Below are 21432 nucleotides of genomic sequence, written 5' to 3'. Positions count from 1 at the left end.
AAGTAGAGACAAATTTCAAGATGGTGGCCTTTATTCAAAACGTTTGCAGAGAATCATTATACCATTATTTTTTATGATAGAAACATCAAACTATTGGTAAACAATTATAAAACTTAAAATAAAACTGTCAATATCATTTTTTCGAGTGTGCCTCAAGTTAACGGATTTAATGAGACAGAATTCTAACTCCAAACATTGAAAAATTAAGGCCGAATCCTGCGGGTATGTTTTGAATTTTTCTCACTTCATTCAAAAATAACCTTGGGGCAGAAGTAAAACCTACCTACATTTCTTCCACAATATGTAATCTAAAGAATGAAGGCAAAATAGAGAACTTTTACCGCATGTAACTCAGTATTTTTAAAGATGTCAATCTACCCCTTCTGTTTCATATGTAAATTCATTTTGAACAGTAAGAAATCGCTTATCAAATGAATTTTTTCCACTTTTGTACAATAAATCAATAACAAGTCTTGAAAGAAGTAAAAACTTGCTAGAAAAAAGGAAAATAAAGAAAAAAAAATTGGTCCCAGTGGGCCTTGAACCTACGCCCCCCTGAGAATTGCAGTCAATGTAGGTTTATGGTAGGAATTGAATACTCTTCAAAAAGGAGGTACTCTATTATGGGCCTAATACCAAGTTAACCCATATATATCTCATTTGACGTTCAGATCATGATTAGTACTTGCATATTTAAATTGTAAATAAGTAACTGAGCGTCTTAATATGTACACTAGATTGGCTTAAAATATATCAGATTAAGCTTTTAAGTACCTTTTGACATAACATTTTATTAACCTTTTGCATGCTAGATAAATTGTCGTCTGCTGGAAATGTCGTCTGCTAAAATTGTAAAGTTCATTCAATTTGCTCCAAAATTGGAAGAAATATTGTCAGAGTAGCAAACAGCTTGGAACCTGATCAGACGCCGATTTAAAATCGGCGTCTGATCTGGTTCCAAGCTGTTTGCAAAGGCTGTTAAATTCGCCTGCAGCAGGCTAAGGGTTAATAATTATAGTATGTTATGGTTTAAACATATTTATATATGATAAAGTAAAAAGTATTCCTGCAAAGCCGAATCAAGAACTTTCAATCGTTATTCTACTAGTACTTTTAAAAATATTTGATGCCACTTTTCACATTATTTCTTTAATGAATCAATTCAAATATTGTGTACTATAATTAAATGCTCTCCCAAATTCTGAACGAGTATCTTTAAAAGAATATTTGTTTTATTAAAAAGCAAAGAAGAAATTAATTTCTAACACAAAACTAGATTGAAACAATTTATAATATGGCCTTGCAACGTTTGTCTTATTTCCAAATACTCTACTGGCCATTTATTCTATGAAAAACTCTTACCGAGGACGGCGATCAAAATAAAGAATTCCAAAATTATCTTTCTAGTATGTCCACACGTCATTTCTTTATTTCACTTTGGCTTCTTCTTCCGTCTCCTTCGACAATCTATTAAAATGTGTATCACAGTTCTGTCTTCAAAACTTTCCGTATTGTAAACTAATCCGCCAGCTTAAACAAAGCAGCAACATGATTTGAGATAAAAGTTACCATTTTCCTACTTTTTTAAAGAAGTGTTTCAAATGTCTAGCAAAAACGAACCCTGGAGATATATAAGTTTAAATATTATATTATATGATATGTTTGTTTTCCAATATTCACTGTTTGTATATGCTAGTTGATACAATAGATAACTTTTATCCAGGTAAATATTAATTATAGTTATACAATATAAATTTCATATCCGTTATTGATATAATACACTATTACAATTATCTAGCCCACTATTAAACTCCGCTATACGTAAAATTATATTAGTATGCTTAATTATTCCTTTTAACACAGTTCACGTTATCAATATATATGCTTAAAAGCAAAAATATGATAATGCTTATAAAAACACTTTGATACAAGACCGTATTTAAAGAGCGTATTTAAGCCCACTAAGTCTCGTGGCTTTTTCAGTTTACTGAACAAACGCTTGCTATTCCTTGCTATACAGTACTATAGGATCATGTCTCACATTTTCTTTTTGATACAAGCACACACCAAAACACAGTACAAAATTTCTTATTCATTATTCGATATGAACAGGTTACAGAATAGTTCAGTATTAACAAATATGAGGAATTAATTCCAAGTAAACCGAACCAAACATGAAATCATGACCAGCCCTGATTTATCATGTATTTACAGATCCCGTATGCTAATCAACGCGCTATTTAAATGTACCGTGTGAATCTTCAGTTCAGATCGCTCGTTCATTAATTCCATTATTATGCCGAATGCTGTAACTGGGAAAATCAAAAATCGACGTTCTTTCTACGCCATTAATTGCTAACGACAAATCTCTGCAAGCAACACTGGCTGATGCGAAATCTTGACCAATTTATTAGATATGTATGAAGTTCGACAGCCGTTAAATCAGTTTATTTGCACAGATGTAGCAGCCAATATTGCTTAGAGAAATTGCCAATATTTGTATCAAAAACAGTCAAACATTAAGTTTTGTTAAATACATATTTGTTTTCTGTATATACCATTATGCGTATAATAATAATTTCATCAATTTTATGTAGTCTTTGGTACGTATTTCCCGACCTAAATAAAGAAAATTGTCCAGAACTTGTATAAACTAATATATTGATAATAATTCACAATAAATTCAAATATTTGACTGTTTATATAAATAATTGCTTTAAATATTAGTGCTTTTGTCAGACACAATTATATTTATAACTCAGAACGTGTATTACTAAATTTGCAACGGTCATTTTAATGTAAAGAGAAATGTACAGGCTACTCTAACAACATTGCGTTATTTCATTAAACTGCAAAACTGACATTATTTTTTAGAAATAACTTTGGCTTCGATGATTAACTTCAGAACAAAATGCATGGTACGAAATCAGCACACAATTAATTTGATTGATAATACTAAAATGCTAATTCATTAAAGAGTTAATTTAAAAGTTACTATTAAGAACCGCTGTATAAAATGATAATTGTAGGGAAAAATTAATTCTGAAAAAAAGGTTTAAGGGACACAGAGATAAGGTAAAAATCATTATTATAAATCAAACCATCATCATTGGTTGCAAATAATGTAAAATCCTAAAGTTATAAATAGAATCCTTAGGGAACATTTTCCGTTCTTTTGGTAAGTCTGATGTCTACCTTTAAAATTTGAAGAATTCATCCAAAATACCGACATTGCCCATTTGCAATACACAAGGTAGAGAAATATTTTTAAATGTGAATAGTAATGTGGCTATTTGTGCACTTTGGTTCAGCTATGCAGTTAAAAAGTCTGTTTTCTTCAGACTTACGGAATTTACAACTGCTAAGTCACGCAAAACTGAAAATGAAAATAAAAAAGTGGCACTTTATACCCCGTCAAGTCACGATTTCATCGAATCTTAACTAGCTCATTATGCAGTGAAACTCAAAATGCAAGAAATTGAAACCTAGACTGTTTCAAAGATCACGTAAAATTGCATCTTGAGCATATACATTGAACGCAATGCCTAAACTCTTATCACTGCATAGAAAAATCGACATGTAAGGGACATATTAATAATTATGTAAAAATGTTCTTGGAAAAAATATGACTGTCATTAATATTCCATATACAGACTGTGGGACAGCGGATGGATTTCATACCATAATCATTTCAAAACATATAATTACATGCTTATATTACTTAGGAAATTCTCCAAGAATTGTAATCGAACCCAAGCGTTCAGTTCTATTCATTTCATTTTACATTTAGAATGAATAATGAAACAAATAGATGGGAGCCTATCTGGGCCCAGTTGTTCTAAACTTTAACTGTCTGTTAAACTAACCGCCGGTTAAATTTGATTCAAAATACTGGTTTTGATTGGAAACACTAGTGTGACCTTTTGGTTTCATTGTGAAGATTTTTCAGTTTTCAGTGTAATCAATTCTTAAATCACACATTTGTTTTTCTAAGTCCTCTAAAATATCAGAAAATAAGCTTAAAAGTTAATGAAACGTTAGTTTAATCGCCTGTTAAAGTTTCGAAAAACTCGGCACTGGTCGCAAACGTCAGACATATCTGTTCCGTCTTATTTGTTTATGTAATCGGCTTTTTAATAACTGAAAAGGCTCATCTGATTGCATTTTTACAGAGATTTCTATCATATATTGACAAAGGTTCTGAATCACTTGACAGAGGACCTGAATCACAAACTGTTGCACAACCTATTCCACTTCTGGATCTTTTTCCCTTTATAATTATTGGAAAAGTTGAATTTGATATATTAAGGGGCGTTACATAATTAATCTCGAAACAGTGTGCCTAATCAAACAAAACAAACAAACGAGATATGTCCCAATAGCAGCTGTTTCAAGAGTGGTTGGAATTATATTAAACCGTTTTTAATTCATAAATTCCTAATGCATAATATTTTTATTTTTCCTATTCGTACCATTGGAAATTATAGCGCGCATTTTGTTTGAGCCGCAAAGGGAATTAAAGCGCCAAACTTGCGACAACGATGATTAGTGATAACATGCCGCCTTTTTGACGCCTGAAAACAAAAACATTTCTTAATTAGTGGGAGTACTAATAAACTATGATAATGTGGCAGTTGAGTCCAATAAGTCCAGGGGCGTTCAAAGATAATCCGTCATAGATCTATTGAAAAGCAAATATTGGATTTACCTGTATTGGAAAATAAACAGTGTCTTTTGTATTGAGGTCAACTGCCACATTATCAAAGTTTATTAGTATGTATTCATAAATCAAGTGGCATTTTTGCAGTTTTGGTGAATATCTGGATTTTTTTTTTAAACTTTAACTTGACAAAATCATAGTAAGAAAAAGTTATTTCACATGAAAATTGAACAGCATACAAAAAAATGTATATTATTATTCTAAGTAAAGAGTGTCAATACGCTAGATGACTTGTCCGGAAAAGGGCAACATGAAGAGAAACACTAGATAGTTCATGCTTTTCAAAAAAAGTCAAACTTCGTTTTTAATGCATTTACAATAATGTTTCTTTCCCGAAATTTCTATAGGCTTAACATCATTTTCAGTAATAAGAATTTTATCAATTGTATATTTTTATTTCGTAGCCAATTTAATGATATTCTTTTCTAAGGTAGACAAATTTTGAGAAAACTTTCAGTACAGTGGTTTGGTGATATACTACAAATTTAGTCAGTTTGTGTTTATCATACTGCAACAAGTCTAGTTTATACACAGTTGCTGTTTTGAAGGGCTGTCAGCTTAATAAAGACATAGTTGTCATCAAGCTAATTTTACAATGTTAAATTAAGCAGTAAATAATTTTGCGTAAAAAGCATTACCCGAATACAGATAAAACTTATTCAAGGATTGTTTGTGTTAGAATCATTTGTAACTTGATGGGGATTTTTGGGGGGATTCATTTAATAAATCATTTGTATTTTATTTCATGTGGATTAAGCTGTTTAATTACTGAAGATAGTTTGGCACAGAAATTAATAATACTAAAAAGAACAACTCAAGACAGTTGTATGAAAACATTACTTTTACTATTAACAATTTTACTATAGCAAGCAATTAATATCTATTTTCGTTTTAATTAATGGTTGGCAGAAATTGGTCACAGCTTCACATAAATGTCATTATACAAATATATATTATATAAAGTATGTGTTTACAATGCAGATATGGAGGTCCTGGGAACAGAGGCTTAATACAGTATACTTGAAACAAATAAACTTCTTATTACACAACGTTAAGATATACTGGTGGAGGCTGACCTAACCGCCGAACCTGGGATTAGAATTCAAAGGAGATCAGGTATACAAAAACAGACATACAGAATCAGTGACTACGTTAAACGTTATATATGTCACAAACACATTTCACAGTTCTGGAAAACAAACACTGTCATGTCCATAAATCAACATGTGAAAACTGCCAATATTCCATGTGAAGCTGTAACGACTGAGGGCAAGGAAGGTGTAGGCTGAACTTAAACACATAAGATGTAGCTGAAAATATAAAGAAAAAGGATAACACAAGCAAAATAAGGGGACTGGAGGGTGGGATATTAAACATCAGCAAGTATAAACAATCGAGGATTCCTTCGATTAGAAGCAAAATCAACCCTGGCATCTATTTGCAAACGACCTTCTTCTTCCATGTGCAGAACTGAAAAGACCCAAAAGGAGATTAAATCGCAACAAGTATATTAATATACCAACAAGACATAAGCTAAAACGGGTCCTTACAACAGGATAAGAGCTCCTTCAGTAACCGGTATTGAATGGTAATCATTAAAAACACATTAACTAAGATTAGTCAAAACAATAGAAGATACGTATAAACCATAACGCGTAGCTATTTGTAAGATTTATAAGATATCTATAGTACTTATTTTGCTTTTGTTGGGTTTAACGTCGCACCGACACAATTATAAGTCATATTGCGACTTTCCAGCTTTGATGGTGGAAGAAGACCCCAGGTGCCCCTCTGTGTATTATTTCATCACGAGCGGATACCTGGGTAGAACCACAGACCCTCCGTAAGCCAGCTGGATGGCTTCCTCACATGAAGAAATCAATGCCCTGAGTGAGACTCGAACCCACATCGGTGACGGGCAAGTGATTCGGACATTGAGGCCCCGATACTTATAATAACTTGATTTTTTTTGGTAAGAAGAGCACATGAATACATACTTAACCTTCTTGAATATATACAAATGTACTATAAAAATTAACTATAACAAGAGCTGTCCGTAAGACAGCGCGCTCGACTTTTCTCAGTGCTTGACTCTGAATTAGAGCTTTGCCAGTAAAAAATCTAAGTTAAAAAGGGACATTACTCTGTCAAAATTCAAGTCAGAGTTATGGGAATTGTGTCTCCTGGTGTAGACTTTGATAGTAAATAACTATTTTGAGCTTCAAGTCAAAAGCTTTAACAGTCACAGAGATATTTGGGTTTAAACAAACAATTCTAAGTTAAAAAGGGGCATAAGTCTGTCAAAATTCAAATCAAAGTTAAAGATATTGTTTCTCCTGGTGTAAACTTTGATGGTAATTAAGTATTTTAAGTTTCAAGTCAAAAGCTTTGATAGTAACAGAGATATTTGACTTTATCAAAAACTTTAACTAAAAATTCTAAGTTAAAAAGGGGCATAATTCTGTCAAAATTCAAACCGGAGTGATGGGAATTGTGTCTCTTGGTGCAGACTTTGATTGTAAATAACTATTTTGAGTTTCAAGTCAAAAGCTTTTTTTAAAATTAATAGTAACAGATATTTGACTTTATCAACATTTTAAAAAAATATTCTAAGTTAAAAAGGGGCATAATTCTGTCAAAATTCAATCAGAGCTATGGGGATTATTTCTTCTGGTGAGACTTTGATGGTAAATACGTATTTTAACTTTCAAGTCAATAGCTTTGATAGTAACAGAGATATTTAACTTTATCAAAAACTTTAACCAAAAATTCTAAGTTGAAAAGGGGCATAATTCTGTCAAAATTCAAATCAGAGTTATGAGGATTGTTTCTCCTGGTAAAGACTTTGATAGTAAATAACTATTTTAAGTTTCAAGTCAATGGCTTTGATAGTAACAGAGATATTTGACTTTATCAAAAACTTTAACCAACGGCGACGCCGACGCCGACGCCGGGAAGAATGCAATAGCTCTACTTTTTCTTCGAAAAGTCGAGCTAAAAATGAACCATTGCGAAAAAAGTAATTGACGGTTATTTTTTTCTACAAGATTACACGTGTGTATTGTTTCCATCCTGTTTAACGTATCATCTTCTTATCTCCGGAGCCCACTTTAGAGCATCGGCGTGTATTTATTGAGAACAACCAATGTAAAAGTCTTTCAACTTCCGGGAAACAACTTTAGCCTTACAAAACACAAAATCAAACAACACCAGATAATAGAAATAAAGGGTTGTTTCATATATGCATATTACTGTACAAAACAATTGTGTTTAATTGATATACCCATAATATTTGACGTATTTCCGTAATGTCCTTTCAAAATCGGACAACAGGCAGTTGAAGTATGTAGTAAATGTTTAAAACGGCGATACAATAACAAGTTTTCGAATGCTAAAAGCACCAAAGACACGTTTTATGCATCGATACAAGCAGAGGTCAAAATGCCTTTAAGCAGCAATCAAGACGAATTATTGCCATTGTGTAATTACAATATCCAGGTTAAACTTATATATTCGGAGACCACTGTCACAAGTATTTTATAAGAACGTCTGCTAATCACAAATGTATGTTACTTAAAATATTCCAAACAGTGTGTATGTGCGAGTGTACGTGCGTGCATGTGCGTGTTTGGGTTAAACGTATTTTTTAACATTTTTTCAATCCTATAAACGACGGTGTCTACTTAGCAATGAGCACAATGTCCACATTTATAGTACTGCCTCACTGGAAAATCTCGCCGTAGAAACGTGACATGATACCCCACCCATGCACATTATACTGACAACGGGTTAACCTGTCCTAATACTATCCTCTTAATGCTGAGCACCAGGCGAGGAAGCTACTAGTACCAATTTATGTCTTTGGTATGACGTGGCCAGGGAACGAACACAAGATCTCTCGCAATCGAAGCGGGCGCTCTGTCACTAGGCCACCTAGGCAATGCAATTTTGTCGTTGAACAAAATAATTGTTTTGGGGCTTAGATAAGAGGAAATTTAATTACGAGAGCTCAAATAACGCCAATGACTTTATTTAAGAGAAAGTTACTGTTTGAAATATGTCATTTCGATTTTAACACGGCATCAAGGATTACAGTCTACTTCCTTGACGTAACCCATAAGATAGTTGCCTCTTTCATGTCGTACCCATTTTAATAACTTGTAGGACACATAACTTAGAATATAAATCATACGTCTGTTTCAATTCATAAACCATTATAACCGTTCTAAAATATGATATGCAAGTCAAGCAACGGTAAAATATTACCATTTACTAGAATAAATTCATAATTTATATCATTTTCATTTTTGAATCTTTGTAAAATGTATCCACAGAGTTATGCATTGAGATCCAACATTGAGTCCAATTTGTATGTTCTAACAAAAATGTATAAACGAAAGAAATCTTTCTGCAGCTTTAAGGCAATCTACAATGCCCTGGTCATGAATTCAATATACATGTATATCAATATGTCATTTTTATGCTATTGAAACACATTTATTGACTACCTCACTACACTTACAGTATGTTAAGGTCCCTGTTTAACATAGGTTAACATTGTATGTTTGTCTTAATTCATACAGAGTTCGTCAAGAAATGTAAAGATATATATATAAATAATGGATAGGCGAAGCAATATTTTTTACACTTTTATTAAACATATAAGACATTGCTTTTATATAAAGCAAGAAAGTCTTATTTGAACTAAATTCCCCCGCAGCCTAAAAACAAATTTAATGCAACTTCAGTAAGTCGTACACAGCATAAACAGCAAACGAATTCAGGGAAAATGCAAGAAATTGGTGATATTAATAGCAATTCAAAATAATATTATTATAATATTGCATTATTCAGTCATATATAAGGGCACTTGTTAGATGTTTTCCATGTATGTTATGGTCAGATAAAAATAACTCTAAGGCAGTGACATCATGAATTCTATAATAACTTGGCATCATAATTCCAGTTAAACCGAATTCGCTAGAATATAGCTGTCCGTGACTCATCATACTTTTCTGGGATATACAGTCCAAATGTCATATTCTCATTACAACTCTATTTAATGAACTGTGTAGATCTTAAGCGCTCGTATTTATTCAATTATTAAGCTGAGAAATCAAACTTGACGTTCTTTCATTGCCATTTATTACGAACCAGCGATATCAGATTAGCGCAATTGTCCGATCTGATATCTTGACTGACCAATTCATTAGATATGTATTTAGGTTAACAGCTGTTACGGGAGTTTACTTGTACAGATGTAGCCCTCAATTATATTTCGAATTTGTTTAGAAAATCACCTAACGTTTTATCAAAATATTTCTTATATAGGCAGTTTCATTATGTTTTTGAAGACGTCTTTTTCGGTTTGAAGTCCATTTGCTGGTTCTTCTGTAAGCTTGATAAAACAAGAAACTGTCCTAAACGTTTACGTACACACAATCCTTGATAATTATACAAGATCATTTTGTTTCTCACATTTGATTTATAATAATCTTTGTAACTTTGCCTTATAAAAGTAAAACAGACTAGAAATTAAATCATAGCCTAGTAATTTAAAGATATGCAATTGTGCATAGAAATTGATTTCAAGTATACATGTTTTTTAGCTAGAGTTTCGTTTCAGTAGGTGCTGGAGCGTGTCTTTTTATTTGAGAAGGCTCAATCAAACCGGGTCGGCTAAAAGTTGCTGCTTTCGAAGCTTAGCCTTATACATTTGATTACCTGACATGTCGCGGTTGTTTGAAGTAAGAAAAGTGACAGCTATTATTTATCATGCGTCGCAATGCTACTTAAAGAAATATCTTTCCAAAATCGATCAAAATTTAATCCGTTTTAAACTACCCATTTCTCTAAATTATGTTTCTAAATTTGAATTTAATGGGCCATTTTTAGACATTCCCAAGTCTTTCTGAGTGGAAATATCCAGTGTATGTATAAATGATAGGCAGTTTCCAGACACGGGATGCTAATGTTGTCTAGGAGAAAAATGAATATTCCGTCAAAAATTGCAAATTAAATTGATTTAATGAAAAATTTCATTTGTCAAATACCAAAAAGCAGTGACTTTAAAAACGAATTGGTTACAATAATGAAGTAATTGTATACTTACGATCTTTTGATGCAATTTCATGTTTTATTGCAAACAAATTACGAGGTTAAAGAACTATATAAGTGCATGTATTACAAAGTCAATGTTTTGTCTCGTACAGAAATAATACTAATGCCAATTTGCATGTTGCAAGTAAAAACAAACTGAGACGGTTTAGGGAAGTTTGTAACCTGGTTGTTGTTTTGTTGTTGTTGTTGTTGTTGTAAAGTCTTTTCCAGAATTTACCTGTTTGTATAATTTAGATGGCTTACTAGCTTCGTTAAAGAATGTCGAAAGGCTCATTATTTTTCTCAAGTATTACCCATTTAGTTCTAACCCATTATGAAAGTGCAAAACTCTGATTTGGATCAGACATAGAATGGTTGGCAATTATTGATAAAAGTCATTGGTCCATTAATGGACTCAGAACGCCAGTAGTTAGGCGTGGTTTAACATTCAAATTTTCCAAAATAGTTTCCACTCCATCCCAATTATCTTGTAACAACAGTAATGATTTCTATTAATTCGTAATATTTTGATTACATTCATCAGTTTAGCATATCAAAAATGCATTTGTTTTATTATTCCCTATAGCATACTTGCACTCATTTGCATTTGTCATGAAGAAGAAATGTCAGTTGTATCAATAGATATTATTCATGTGTGAATGGATTTATTCTGATGTAAGGAAATACTAGATGTGGCCACAATATGCTCCTAAAGCCCCAAGTCCGAAACAGATAAAATACAGTTCAACTTTCCTTATAGACTCCCTGATACGGTTAAATTCTGTAAGTATTTAACAGAAAGAAATTTGACAGTTCTAAACAACCATTGTATGACCTACATTGGTTGCCGGTGAAAGCAAGGATTGAGTTCAAGATACTTTCTTTCATGTATAGCTGTCACATTGTATTTAACAGAATTGCTTACACAGTATACTCCTAGTAGACAAGGTTTGAGATCGTCTGAGAATTCTGAATGTCGATATGTTGTTCCATACAATAAATGCAAAACATTCAATGATAGAAGTTTCTGTACTGTTGGTCCAAAACTTTGGAATGAACTGCCGTTGGAACTACGCAAAAGAAAATCACTTGACACATTCAAAAAATCGCAAGACACTGTATTTCAGAGACTTCGTGTTATTGTTCTAAATTTTTTTGATAACTGTTTTATATGCGATAGCAGCAGATGATAGTTTCTAAATTTTTGTAAAAGGTTTTATATTTCAACATTTTGTTTAAACGAATTGTTGGTACAGGCTCTATGGGTAGGGTAGTGTGTAGTATTTCTTTTTTTTTTCAAGTATTCTGTGATAGCACCATTAACCAAGGGAAGGCTTTAAGCACTGGTATTCGCAATAGAGGTAAAATAACCTCAGGGGGAAGGCTGCGGTCATGACATTTTGTTTAAATAAGGCTGTTATTATTACTGTTATTATCATTGTTATTATTATGTACAACGCCATTGAATATGTCATTGTATAGAAACAGGAGTCTAATCACATTATTTAGTTTCAGTATTTAGATTCGTTGAAAATCAGAGTTAAAATTCTATATTATAAAACAACGTAATAGCTTGCCAAAACATTTGATTGAATTTACCCCCGTCCCAATACATACAAATACAGATTGATCCAGATTATATGCAAGAAACTTGGAGAGTTTTGTAGCCCTAAAACATACATTTTCAACAAAACAGAAAGCTTATTAAATGGTGGCGGCACAAGATATACTTCAAAGCTCGGAGGACAACTGATCTTGTTATTCATCACTGACACTCTCCAGAATACATAATAACCAGACACTTAACAAAAATGACAAATCGATCTCAAATCTGAAAATATTGTTTTCCTTTCGTAAAGTAAACTTTTATAGACTTTTGAAAATAAAACTTAACCCGATCTAAGTGCTTCTTCATATCTTTTATCTAATTTTTGCTACCGTGTTCAAAAAGAGGACGGGAGAACGTCAAACAAACAAACGAAATCTTTCTGCTAATTATGACACTGTACATGATCCCTGTAATTTATGAATGACTTAGCACTTGACAAAACTGTGTTGGTTTATGAATTCACTAGAAACGCATATTTATGTGTTTTTCCGTTGCAGGTTATTTTGATTTTACTTAAGTAAGACAGTCAATACATGTAAGCAAACATGTAAAAAGTGATGAAAACTGCTCTTTGCGTGCGTGTGTGCGTGCAAATATCGCTATGAAATTTGAAAAAAAAAACACTAAGCACAAGACTATCATAAGGGGCTTTTGTGTGCATAAATATTCCCCTAAACGTTCTGAAGAATAGAGTAAGTTGTCATCATAAGTGCAAGGAAATCGATAGTGGTTGTCCCAAATCAAAGTGTCCTCCGAGAAATAAAAAAATGACCGCCAAAATTTGCAGTTGCATAGAACTCTTTATATTTGCCAGTATCTTACACACTGTGTGACCTTTCGATAACTCATTTTAGCACATTTGGTCAGGAATTTTGTCCGCAAATAAATTTAAAAAATACATAATTTATCACCACGGAAACAGTCCAGTTTATTGCAATGATCAGTACGTATTTTTTTCTCATACAAAATAATATTGTTAAATAACGATGATTAAATTAAACGCAAACAAAAAGTGAGTCAACAGAAATAAAACAAATTCAGATTTAACATAAGTTGGCTTGTAAAAATAAGTAAGTGTGGTCTATTATTGTACCCAAGATGATCACTTTCACCCTTATTTAAAAATTATTAGGGAACCTCTCAGACACATAGCAGCCATGTTCGCACTTCAAGCTTATCTTTTGAGGATGATATGAAAAATATTTGATTAATGGAAATATAATTAGTTATTTGCTGGTTGACGCGATCACTAAAACGCTTTGCTGTTTTGAAAAAGCCATACTACTTTAATCTAGTTTGAAGTTTGATTCTATTTAGACGGTCACATATCTACTTAGGGTAAACATTCCGTGCAGTATGAATGTCTTGATTCATGCATTTTTTCATTTAAAATGGTGGTTGTTGTTAACTTACATATGTACAAAGATTATCAAAATTACCCTGATATTTTGTTCTTAAATTTTGCCAGAAATATTTCGACACCGATGTTTCATTCAGGCGGATTAAGACGTGCCATCTTGCTCATATCATTTACGCTAGGTTTGGATCGGAATATTATTTGTGTTTATAAAGTTCATGAGGACGGCTCGCAGATGAAATTGTTTATTGGCAGCTACATTTATGCTAAATCACGAACAGTCTTATTGTCTATCAATTCCAATTGAAAGATGTCTATCTAATTGGAATGCCATCGGACACCTTACATCGTGATCCCAACAATGCCTTACGCGACGCCGTATTTTATTAAGAAAATGTCATTTGTGTAGGACAAAATACTGAGCAAACTATCATTTAACACTGTACATTTTTGCTTATCTGAGCAATTTAATATTTACACAGTTCTGCTATAAATGTTTTAGAATGGTATCAAACTAGTTTAGGCTGAATGTGTCACAAAACTTCTTTGTGACAATTTATCATTCTGTTTTTTAAATCATAGGACATTGAAGAAGTTAAGATCTGTGAATTATTTGGAGACGATGTTTTAATCAAACAATATCTGTGTCTTTGAAGTACGAAGATAGTTTATCATCATAAAGTGAATAATCAATGTTTAGGAATTTGGCTTTCTGATTTGCTATTGTAATCTTCATTTTTGTTTCACGAATCGGATATTGTGACGCCGTTTCCATTTATGAGACATGTTATATTAATACAAGAAAGAAACTGTGACAACAGTGCCCAAACATTGTAGGACTTACCAGAAAGAATATATCTTCAAGTTGTATTATCAAAAGCTGCATTTTACACTTTGATAAGAATATTCAATTATCACACTAAAAGGGCATCATGAAAATCAGTTCCACTTGTTTTAGCTTATCATATCATTGGCTTGGCAACATAAAGCGTTACAAGTTTTCCAAAAAGAAAATAAAACTTGATTATGTAATCTAATATGACAAGTAATGTTCAAATCATCACAACGATACTATGTTGACATCGACGTGATACTTAGCGCCATGCATGCATCTAGAAATAGCGCTTTCAAATTTGATCAAATATTTTACTTAATGTATAAACGAAATGTCACATTGCACAACTGTCTTGTTTAACTGACACATTTTAAATTTTACAAAAAAGACATATTAGAATCGAAGTAATTTATATCAGAACTGTGTTTGAACACTATGTATACACTAGAGCAGTTATACGTTGTACGAAATAATTCCACGAGGGCCCGACGTATAACCTTCCATCGTGTATAAATAGTGTTCAAACATGGTTTTGCTATAAATTATTTCTTAAATATCTGCGTTTTTATTGATACAGGAACTTAAAATCTTAATACGTATTATATATTTACAAAGAACGCTTTGGTTGACTGCATCCTATAGCACTATAGTAATATCCATCCATTGCGCGGTTTATCACTTGTTCCTGAACGTGAAGCGATACAATCTATTTAGTTTATAAGTCATTGTGTCTATGACAGTAATTATATTTAATGCAAAGAATAGTTTGGAACTTTGGTACCAACACTATCTTGTTCTATAGCAGAATTTATAAATTTAACTGTTATTCCTTTCACAAATGCTGCATTAATTATTTTTCGCGCAACATTTTATAATGTGCAGACACTCTATTACATAGGCTATAAGTTGAGTCCAATGGTCCAGTTCACTAAAAGTCGAGTAAAAAATTTAGTATACGTTCGTTTACCCTCTCAGTTTCCACACTCAATAATATCTATAAGAAGTGTCACAAAATAACTACAACACTTTAGGACATTTTTTTCTGTCTGGTTTACATCCGATTGCATTTATATGTATCATAAATAACTGAATAGTGGAAGCTTAAATCAACCCCCTTGGGAAACCTACCTAAACATTTTAACTTCTATTTGGAAAATTAACGATGTATTTTAACTATTCCTAAGACAAAACAGCCGTAAATTGAATTCCATATTTTTGTGGATGGGGTGGGGGTATGGCGGTGTTAGGTTGTCATTTTAAGTTTTTGCACTGTGTGTAGGATCAAAACGTATTACGATGAAATGGTTGAATTTATGCATATTAATTTTATAATGTTTATACCAGGAAGAATATTATTCGTTCATATCGATTTTTTTTTGTATAATCCCGGTTACCATTGTAATCATTATATCAACAGTTGGCCAACTTTTGGTCATAATATGTTCACTTGGTATATTCTATTTCTAAGTTCTGTTTCTTGTTTCTTTTTGTGTCTTAAATAAGTGACGTTCCAATCAATAACCAATATCTCGTAGGAAGATATTTGAAATTGGATATAGTATTCTTGTTAATAGCATACAACATTGAAGTTCACAGTATACTAGTACTAGTAAAATCTAGGGGAGCGGTGGTCTAGTGGTTAAGGTGTCGGCCGCTCAATCCATGGGTTATGGCTTCGAGCCCCAATGGGGTCACGACCATGACTTCTCATATGACATCAGTACTGGTTTTTCCAGGAAGCGGACTCGAGAGTGGTTCCAATAAGCTTGAAACTTTCATCACAATCGAGCTAAAACAAATTAGTATAAACTAAATAAACTAGTAAAATCTTCTTTTCACTATTAAAACACTATCTGCTCAATAAAATGACTAGCTTGGAGACCTTTGTATTTTGTTTATTGACAAATATTAGGACTAGAAGTTTACTCATGATGATGGTTTCTTTTGTTTTAATAAGGTCACTGTGTGCTTGAATATTCAAGTTGAAGATGAAATATACCAGTTTGATTGTCATCCGATACTCTTTCGTATGAACTTAACAATTATCACCTTAATATTAGTAAATATAGGTATTAAAAAGCACACTGACAGCAGCTAAGAATATTGCTCTGCGAGCACGTTTTCAGCCTAAAAATGCGCATTGCTACCATGATTTATTTGATATTGTATTATTGTGGTCGACTGATTGTACTGGCAATTATTTGCCCGCTTAAAGCGGTTAATCAGATGGATTTATTCTAAACATTTAGATCTATTTGTAATACAAATTAGATTTTCGTCGCAGGTAATTTTAAATTTGATTTTCCTATCCCGGATGACCAACCAAGACAGAATAGTTTTAGTATAAGTATAAATTTGTTAAACAAACTTAATATCCGGGTGATTGTATTATATTCATAAGGGAATTGCATTACAAAATGTAACAAATTGAAACAACTAGTATTGCCTCACTTTGTCTATCTTGCTTGCTAACCAAGAGAGATTGAAACTAAATTACTTCAGAAGCCACACGCAATATCAAAACTTTTCGTTTGTTCCAATTCGTGTAATATTTCGATATCTATCAAATGCAGACGGAAATTAGACATTGTATTGAAATATAAATGTAAGTACTCAGTTTTAAATAGTTTCAAAATAATGGGGAGGGAATTTTATAATTTCATGAACGTCAATAAAGCATACATGTTAGATCTAACCCTCAGTAATGGGACTTTCTGTCCACTTTTCTCTTTGACATATTATTTCACTAGATACTAACGGAAATCGAAATTTCTCTACTAACATCAACATCTTTTTCTGTGTGTTTTAGCAGATTTAAAAGTTATCTGCACGCAAAAACTTCCATACTTGAAAAAGCAACGTTTTAACTATGAAGAATATTGTTTTCATATTCTTATAAGTACTAAACAGTTTTCAGTTATTGTTGAAATGTCTTTGTAAATCATTATTGCGGAAATTTTACATTCCATCATAAAGTAATTAACGATGAATAAAATAGCATACTGTCATCATTTTTAGATATTAAGCATACATTAAAAAGTGATCATGTTTTCATTCAATCTTATTGAATTGGCATTATGTATTTTATACGCCCATCAAGGTGAGTCCGCATCCACAAACTTTGTCCGGAACATTTCTTCTTCATGCAACTTGGAACAAATATTCACCATCATGGCACAAGAACCAGATTCTTAGGTCTAAGGTCAAGGTCAAACTTAGAGGTCAAAGATCAAATACAAGAATGACAGCTTAACAAGTTCTCTACAGGCGAATTTTGTGACTACGGCAACCTTGTTAATCTTTATATATTCTTTTACATATTTATCTAATTGTTTGCACCGAACTTTATTGCTGATGATGGATATGCAGTGATCGACAAACATCATCCTTAACACATACTCTATCAATTGTAAACTAAACTTCAATTAACAAAGAGTTAATATGCTATAAAACATTTATGTACATACAAAGTACTTAGGATTACGAAATGAGACACTGATCTCGAAAAGTTACTGTGAAAGATCACTTAGACTAAATTTACTCTCATACAAATAATGCATTGATATTACTAATTATATACTTCCACATGTTTCATTTTTTCCGTGCCTTAAATTTATGCGAAAGCTCCAATATACCAAATTTCGTAAATTACTTAATAGTTTAGCATCAGTTACAACCAAGTTGTTACCCGATTTTTGTGCAGCTACAAATTTAGCATGGTGACGTAACAAGATATCAATGCATGTATTATGTTTACCATGACAAAAATCCTCACAATGTGGTTTATATGAAGTAGCCACTCGATGCCCCAATACTTGGTAAGTTTGCCCAGCTCTTTGTAAATAGACAGCCTATTCTTCTATCGAGTCCAGTGTGTAGCGATTTTTGTCTTATGGAAGTGTATTTCAGAAATTTCCAGTGAAGTTTCCTTCTTAGTAGTAAGGTTATTGGAAATATACTATGAAATAAAAATAATCATTTGTACTGAAGACTTTTTTGTTGTTTACCGAATCTAAAATTAATGCTATGTCATGAACGATAAACGTGTCTCTCCATTTTTGTATGGTAGCAATCATAAGGCTTCAGGGCTTTGCACTCATTGCGTTGTTTACTCCATCTTGTAGAATAAGGTCAAGAAACGTGTGGCATTGCATATTTAGACGAAAAAGATAAACAGAGGAATAGCAATCTTTGATATTTTATTTCAATAAACATAGGCGTTCAGTTAAACATACAAATCAACGGTCCTAATAGTGTAGGCTATAAGCCAGATGATTGTGCACTTTTTAGAAGAGTTTTAAATTTGTATGATTGTTGCGTATTGTATCATAATATTACAATTTTGATGTAGAACCCATCGCTGCATGAAGTATTTTACAAAATATAGGCCGATTTTTAGGAAACTTTACCAGTGGAAATTTTCATTGTACTTTTCATAACTTTTTTTATTTTTTGCTCAATTCTAAAAATATCTTGTACAAATATTTGTCTTTTAAATGCCGATGCGACACATATATTTGTTTGGTGTTTGTTGCAAAATTATTGGAGCGTGTCGAACTTTATTGATTTAAGCAATTCTGCATGTAAAAGATGTATATATTGACTTATTTTGTAAAAAATCATGTAAAGATTAAGGTTGGAGCCGTGCCAACTAGAACTAGCATAAAAAGTGAATAAAATGTCAATGTACGCATAAGTAGATTGATCTGAAACTTTTTAGTTAACAATTTCATTGCAATGTTTTCATACAATGTTCAGAAGCTTATGACAAAAACAACTGGACCGTGACAAATAGTATTTATTGCAAGTATGCACGTATTCATTTGTAAATATTGACAAATACTATAAAAAAAATCATGCAGATGATAGCCAATAAGACGTTCATATGAAATAAGGCAAAGTGTCAAAGCGAGCTCTACTCTAAATGCGCACATTCTTCAGAAAGTGCTCAAATAAGGAACGAAGGTAGTAATTCGCCGATTCTGCCTATGTGGTCACACTGAACACTGAAAGTAGTCTGTGTCAGTATATAGTGCTATTTTCCCGTCTAGTTAATGTTTTTACATGCCAAATATAAAATGTACTTAAACTTTAATGTCTGTGGATGATTTAGAGCTACGTAACGTTTTATTGTTCTATGTTTGTGTAGAACCTACAGGGTAGAATGTAAGTTAATGTACGTACCTGCTGAAGTCTTCCTACGCAATATTATCGTTTTATCAAGTATCTCAGTCACGTAACCATGGCTTCACTGCATTATGGAAAACCCAATATTTTTTTCATTTACTGATTGTCTATAGATAGACTTTCAAGACGAGGGTTATCTCGCAAGAAATGTAACACTAGACATGCTGACAAGAAAATACTTTGCATTGTAATTTTACATTGAAAATAGTAGCGGAGACATTCAGTACATTGTAACCTATAAAGAAAAATTAAACCGTTGCCATTGCTTACAGGTTATTAGCTAGATATGTCCCTGAAGAGCCGTGGCATTTTTTTTTCCAATTTCATTCTAGAATATTTCTGTAAAAATGTTATCATTTTTCCATCTAGCTGGAAACTTTGATAAATAATTGATAGGTAAGTTTGAGCGACCGGATGACGTTACATCATTATCATTATTATTGTACCAAATATATATAGCGCCCTTTCCATGATAAACATGCAACGACGCTTTACATAGCACATACGAAGCCTAGCAGGGCGCGAAATTAATCGTCTGTGCTCTATACTAGTACAAACACAGAGCGATCTGACCAGCGGGACAGAGTGAGAAAAAGCCGCTAAAGCCCCTAGAAGGGGCTTTAATATATCAGTTAATGTTTTTTTACGATATTGTATTTTGTTTCATGATTAGATCTGCTTACATCAAATTTAAAATGCTAGGTATTTTATTATCGTAATGTAATTTTCAATTGTTTTCTATAATAGTTCAATTACCATTTGTATTGAACATTATATAGATGTTGTTTATGTAAAGCACTTTTGAACGTATTTTTATATGAAAAGAGTGCTATATAAATATTGTATATAATGATAATAATAATAATAATAATAATAATAATAATAATAATAAAGGGAGAGAGAGAAATCCCTTTCAGATACAGGCTTGTCCAGTTAACTTAGCTTAGTTCTTTGTGAATAGACAATCTGGTTCTTTAAACGTGTCCGGTGTATAGCTACGATACACACAAAAATAGAGAAAAGTGGAAACTTCACAGGTCGCTCAACACGACAAAACGAAAATGTTGCAGGCTAGGTTTGATTGAGCCTGTTCATGGACGGTAGTGGAAATGCAAGCTACCGGCCTTCTAGCTCCGGGTTGAGCAGAACTCACTATTTATACATGTTAAAAAGTACAAAAGCAATTTAGAGACATCCGCAGATGTATTCAAACGGCGGTGCACATGGAACCTTCAATGCTACATGTGTTGAGGCGTGTAATTCCATGAAGAGCGGCGTTTGGTCCCCAGATAAAATAATAGGTTTGCCCCAAACGAGAAAACAATGGGCAGAACTTAACAAACTGGAATTTAGGAAGGGGATCTGAGGTTATGGAGCCAGCCGTCTTTCCTTGGAGAAACCAGTACAGTCCTCTTACCGGACGTTTTCTCTTCACTGCACAAAAAAAGAAACAATTTCTCCACGACAGTTTTAGAATCCATCAAATGTATTAAAGTCGAGTAACGACTCGAGCTCTATGTTAAATACGAAATTAAATGTATCTTTATGTCGAGTTCTGTGTATCTTTATCAATTGTTTTGTCAAGTTGTGCGCATACCAAAACAACACACACACTTTCAAAATTT

At 32.6% G+C, this 21432-nt stretch overlaps 2 protein-coding genes across 2 annotated transcripts in view; both read right to left on the bottom strand.

The window, feature by feature from the left end:
- Positions 1-2357, bottom strand: part of LOC123532851 (neuronal acetylcholine receptor subunit alpha-10-like) — a 55450-nt gene extending 53093 nt beyond the window's left edge. The window contains exon 1 of the mRNA XM_045314444.2: positions 1363-2357. Coding sequence (XP_045170379.1) covers positions 1363-1423 — 61 coding nt within the window. The 5' untranslated portion in view covers positions 1424-2357. The remainder of the gene's footprint in view (positions 1-1362) is intronic.
- The window catches only part of LOC123531750 (CCR4-NOT transcription complex subunit 9-like), a 492904-nt gene that overhangs the window by 424392 nt on the left and 47080 nt on the right, over positions 1-21432 (bottom strand). The gene's annotated exons all lie outside the window — the stretch shown is intronic.

Source organism: Mercenaria mercenaria, chromosome 11 (genome assembly GCF_021730395.1).
Source record: "Mercenaria mercenaria strain notata chromosome 11, MADL_Memer_1, whole genome shotgun sequence".
NCBI lineage: Eukaryota > Metazoa > Mollusca > Bivalvia > Venerida > Veneridae > Mercenaria > Mercenaria mercenaria.
The sequence above is the reverse complement of the archived record's forward strand: the minus strand, read 5'-3'. Positions and strand labels throughout refer to the sequence as shown.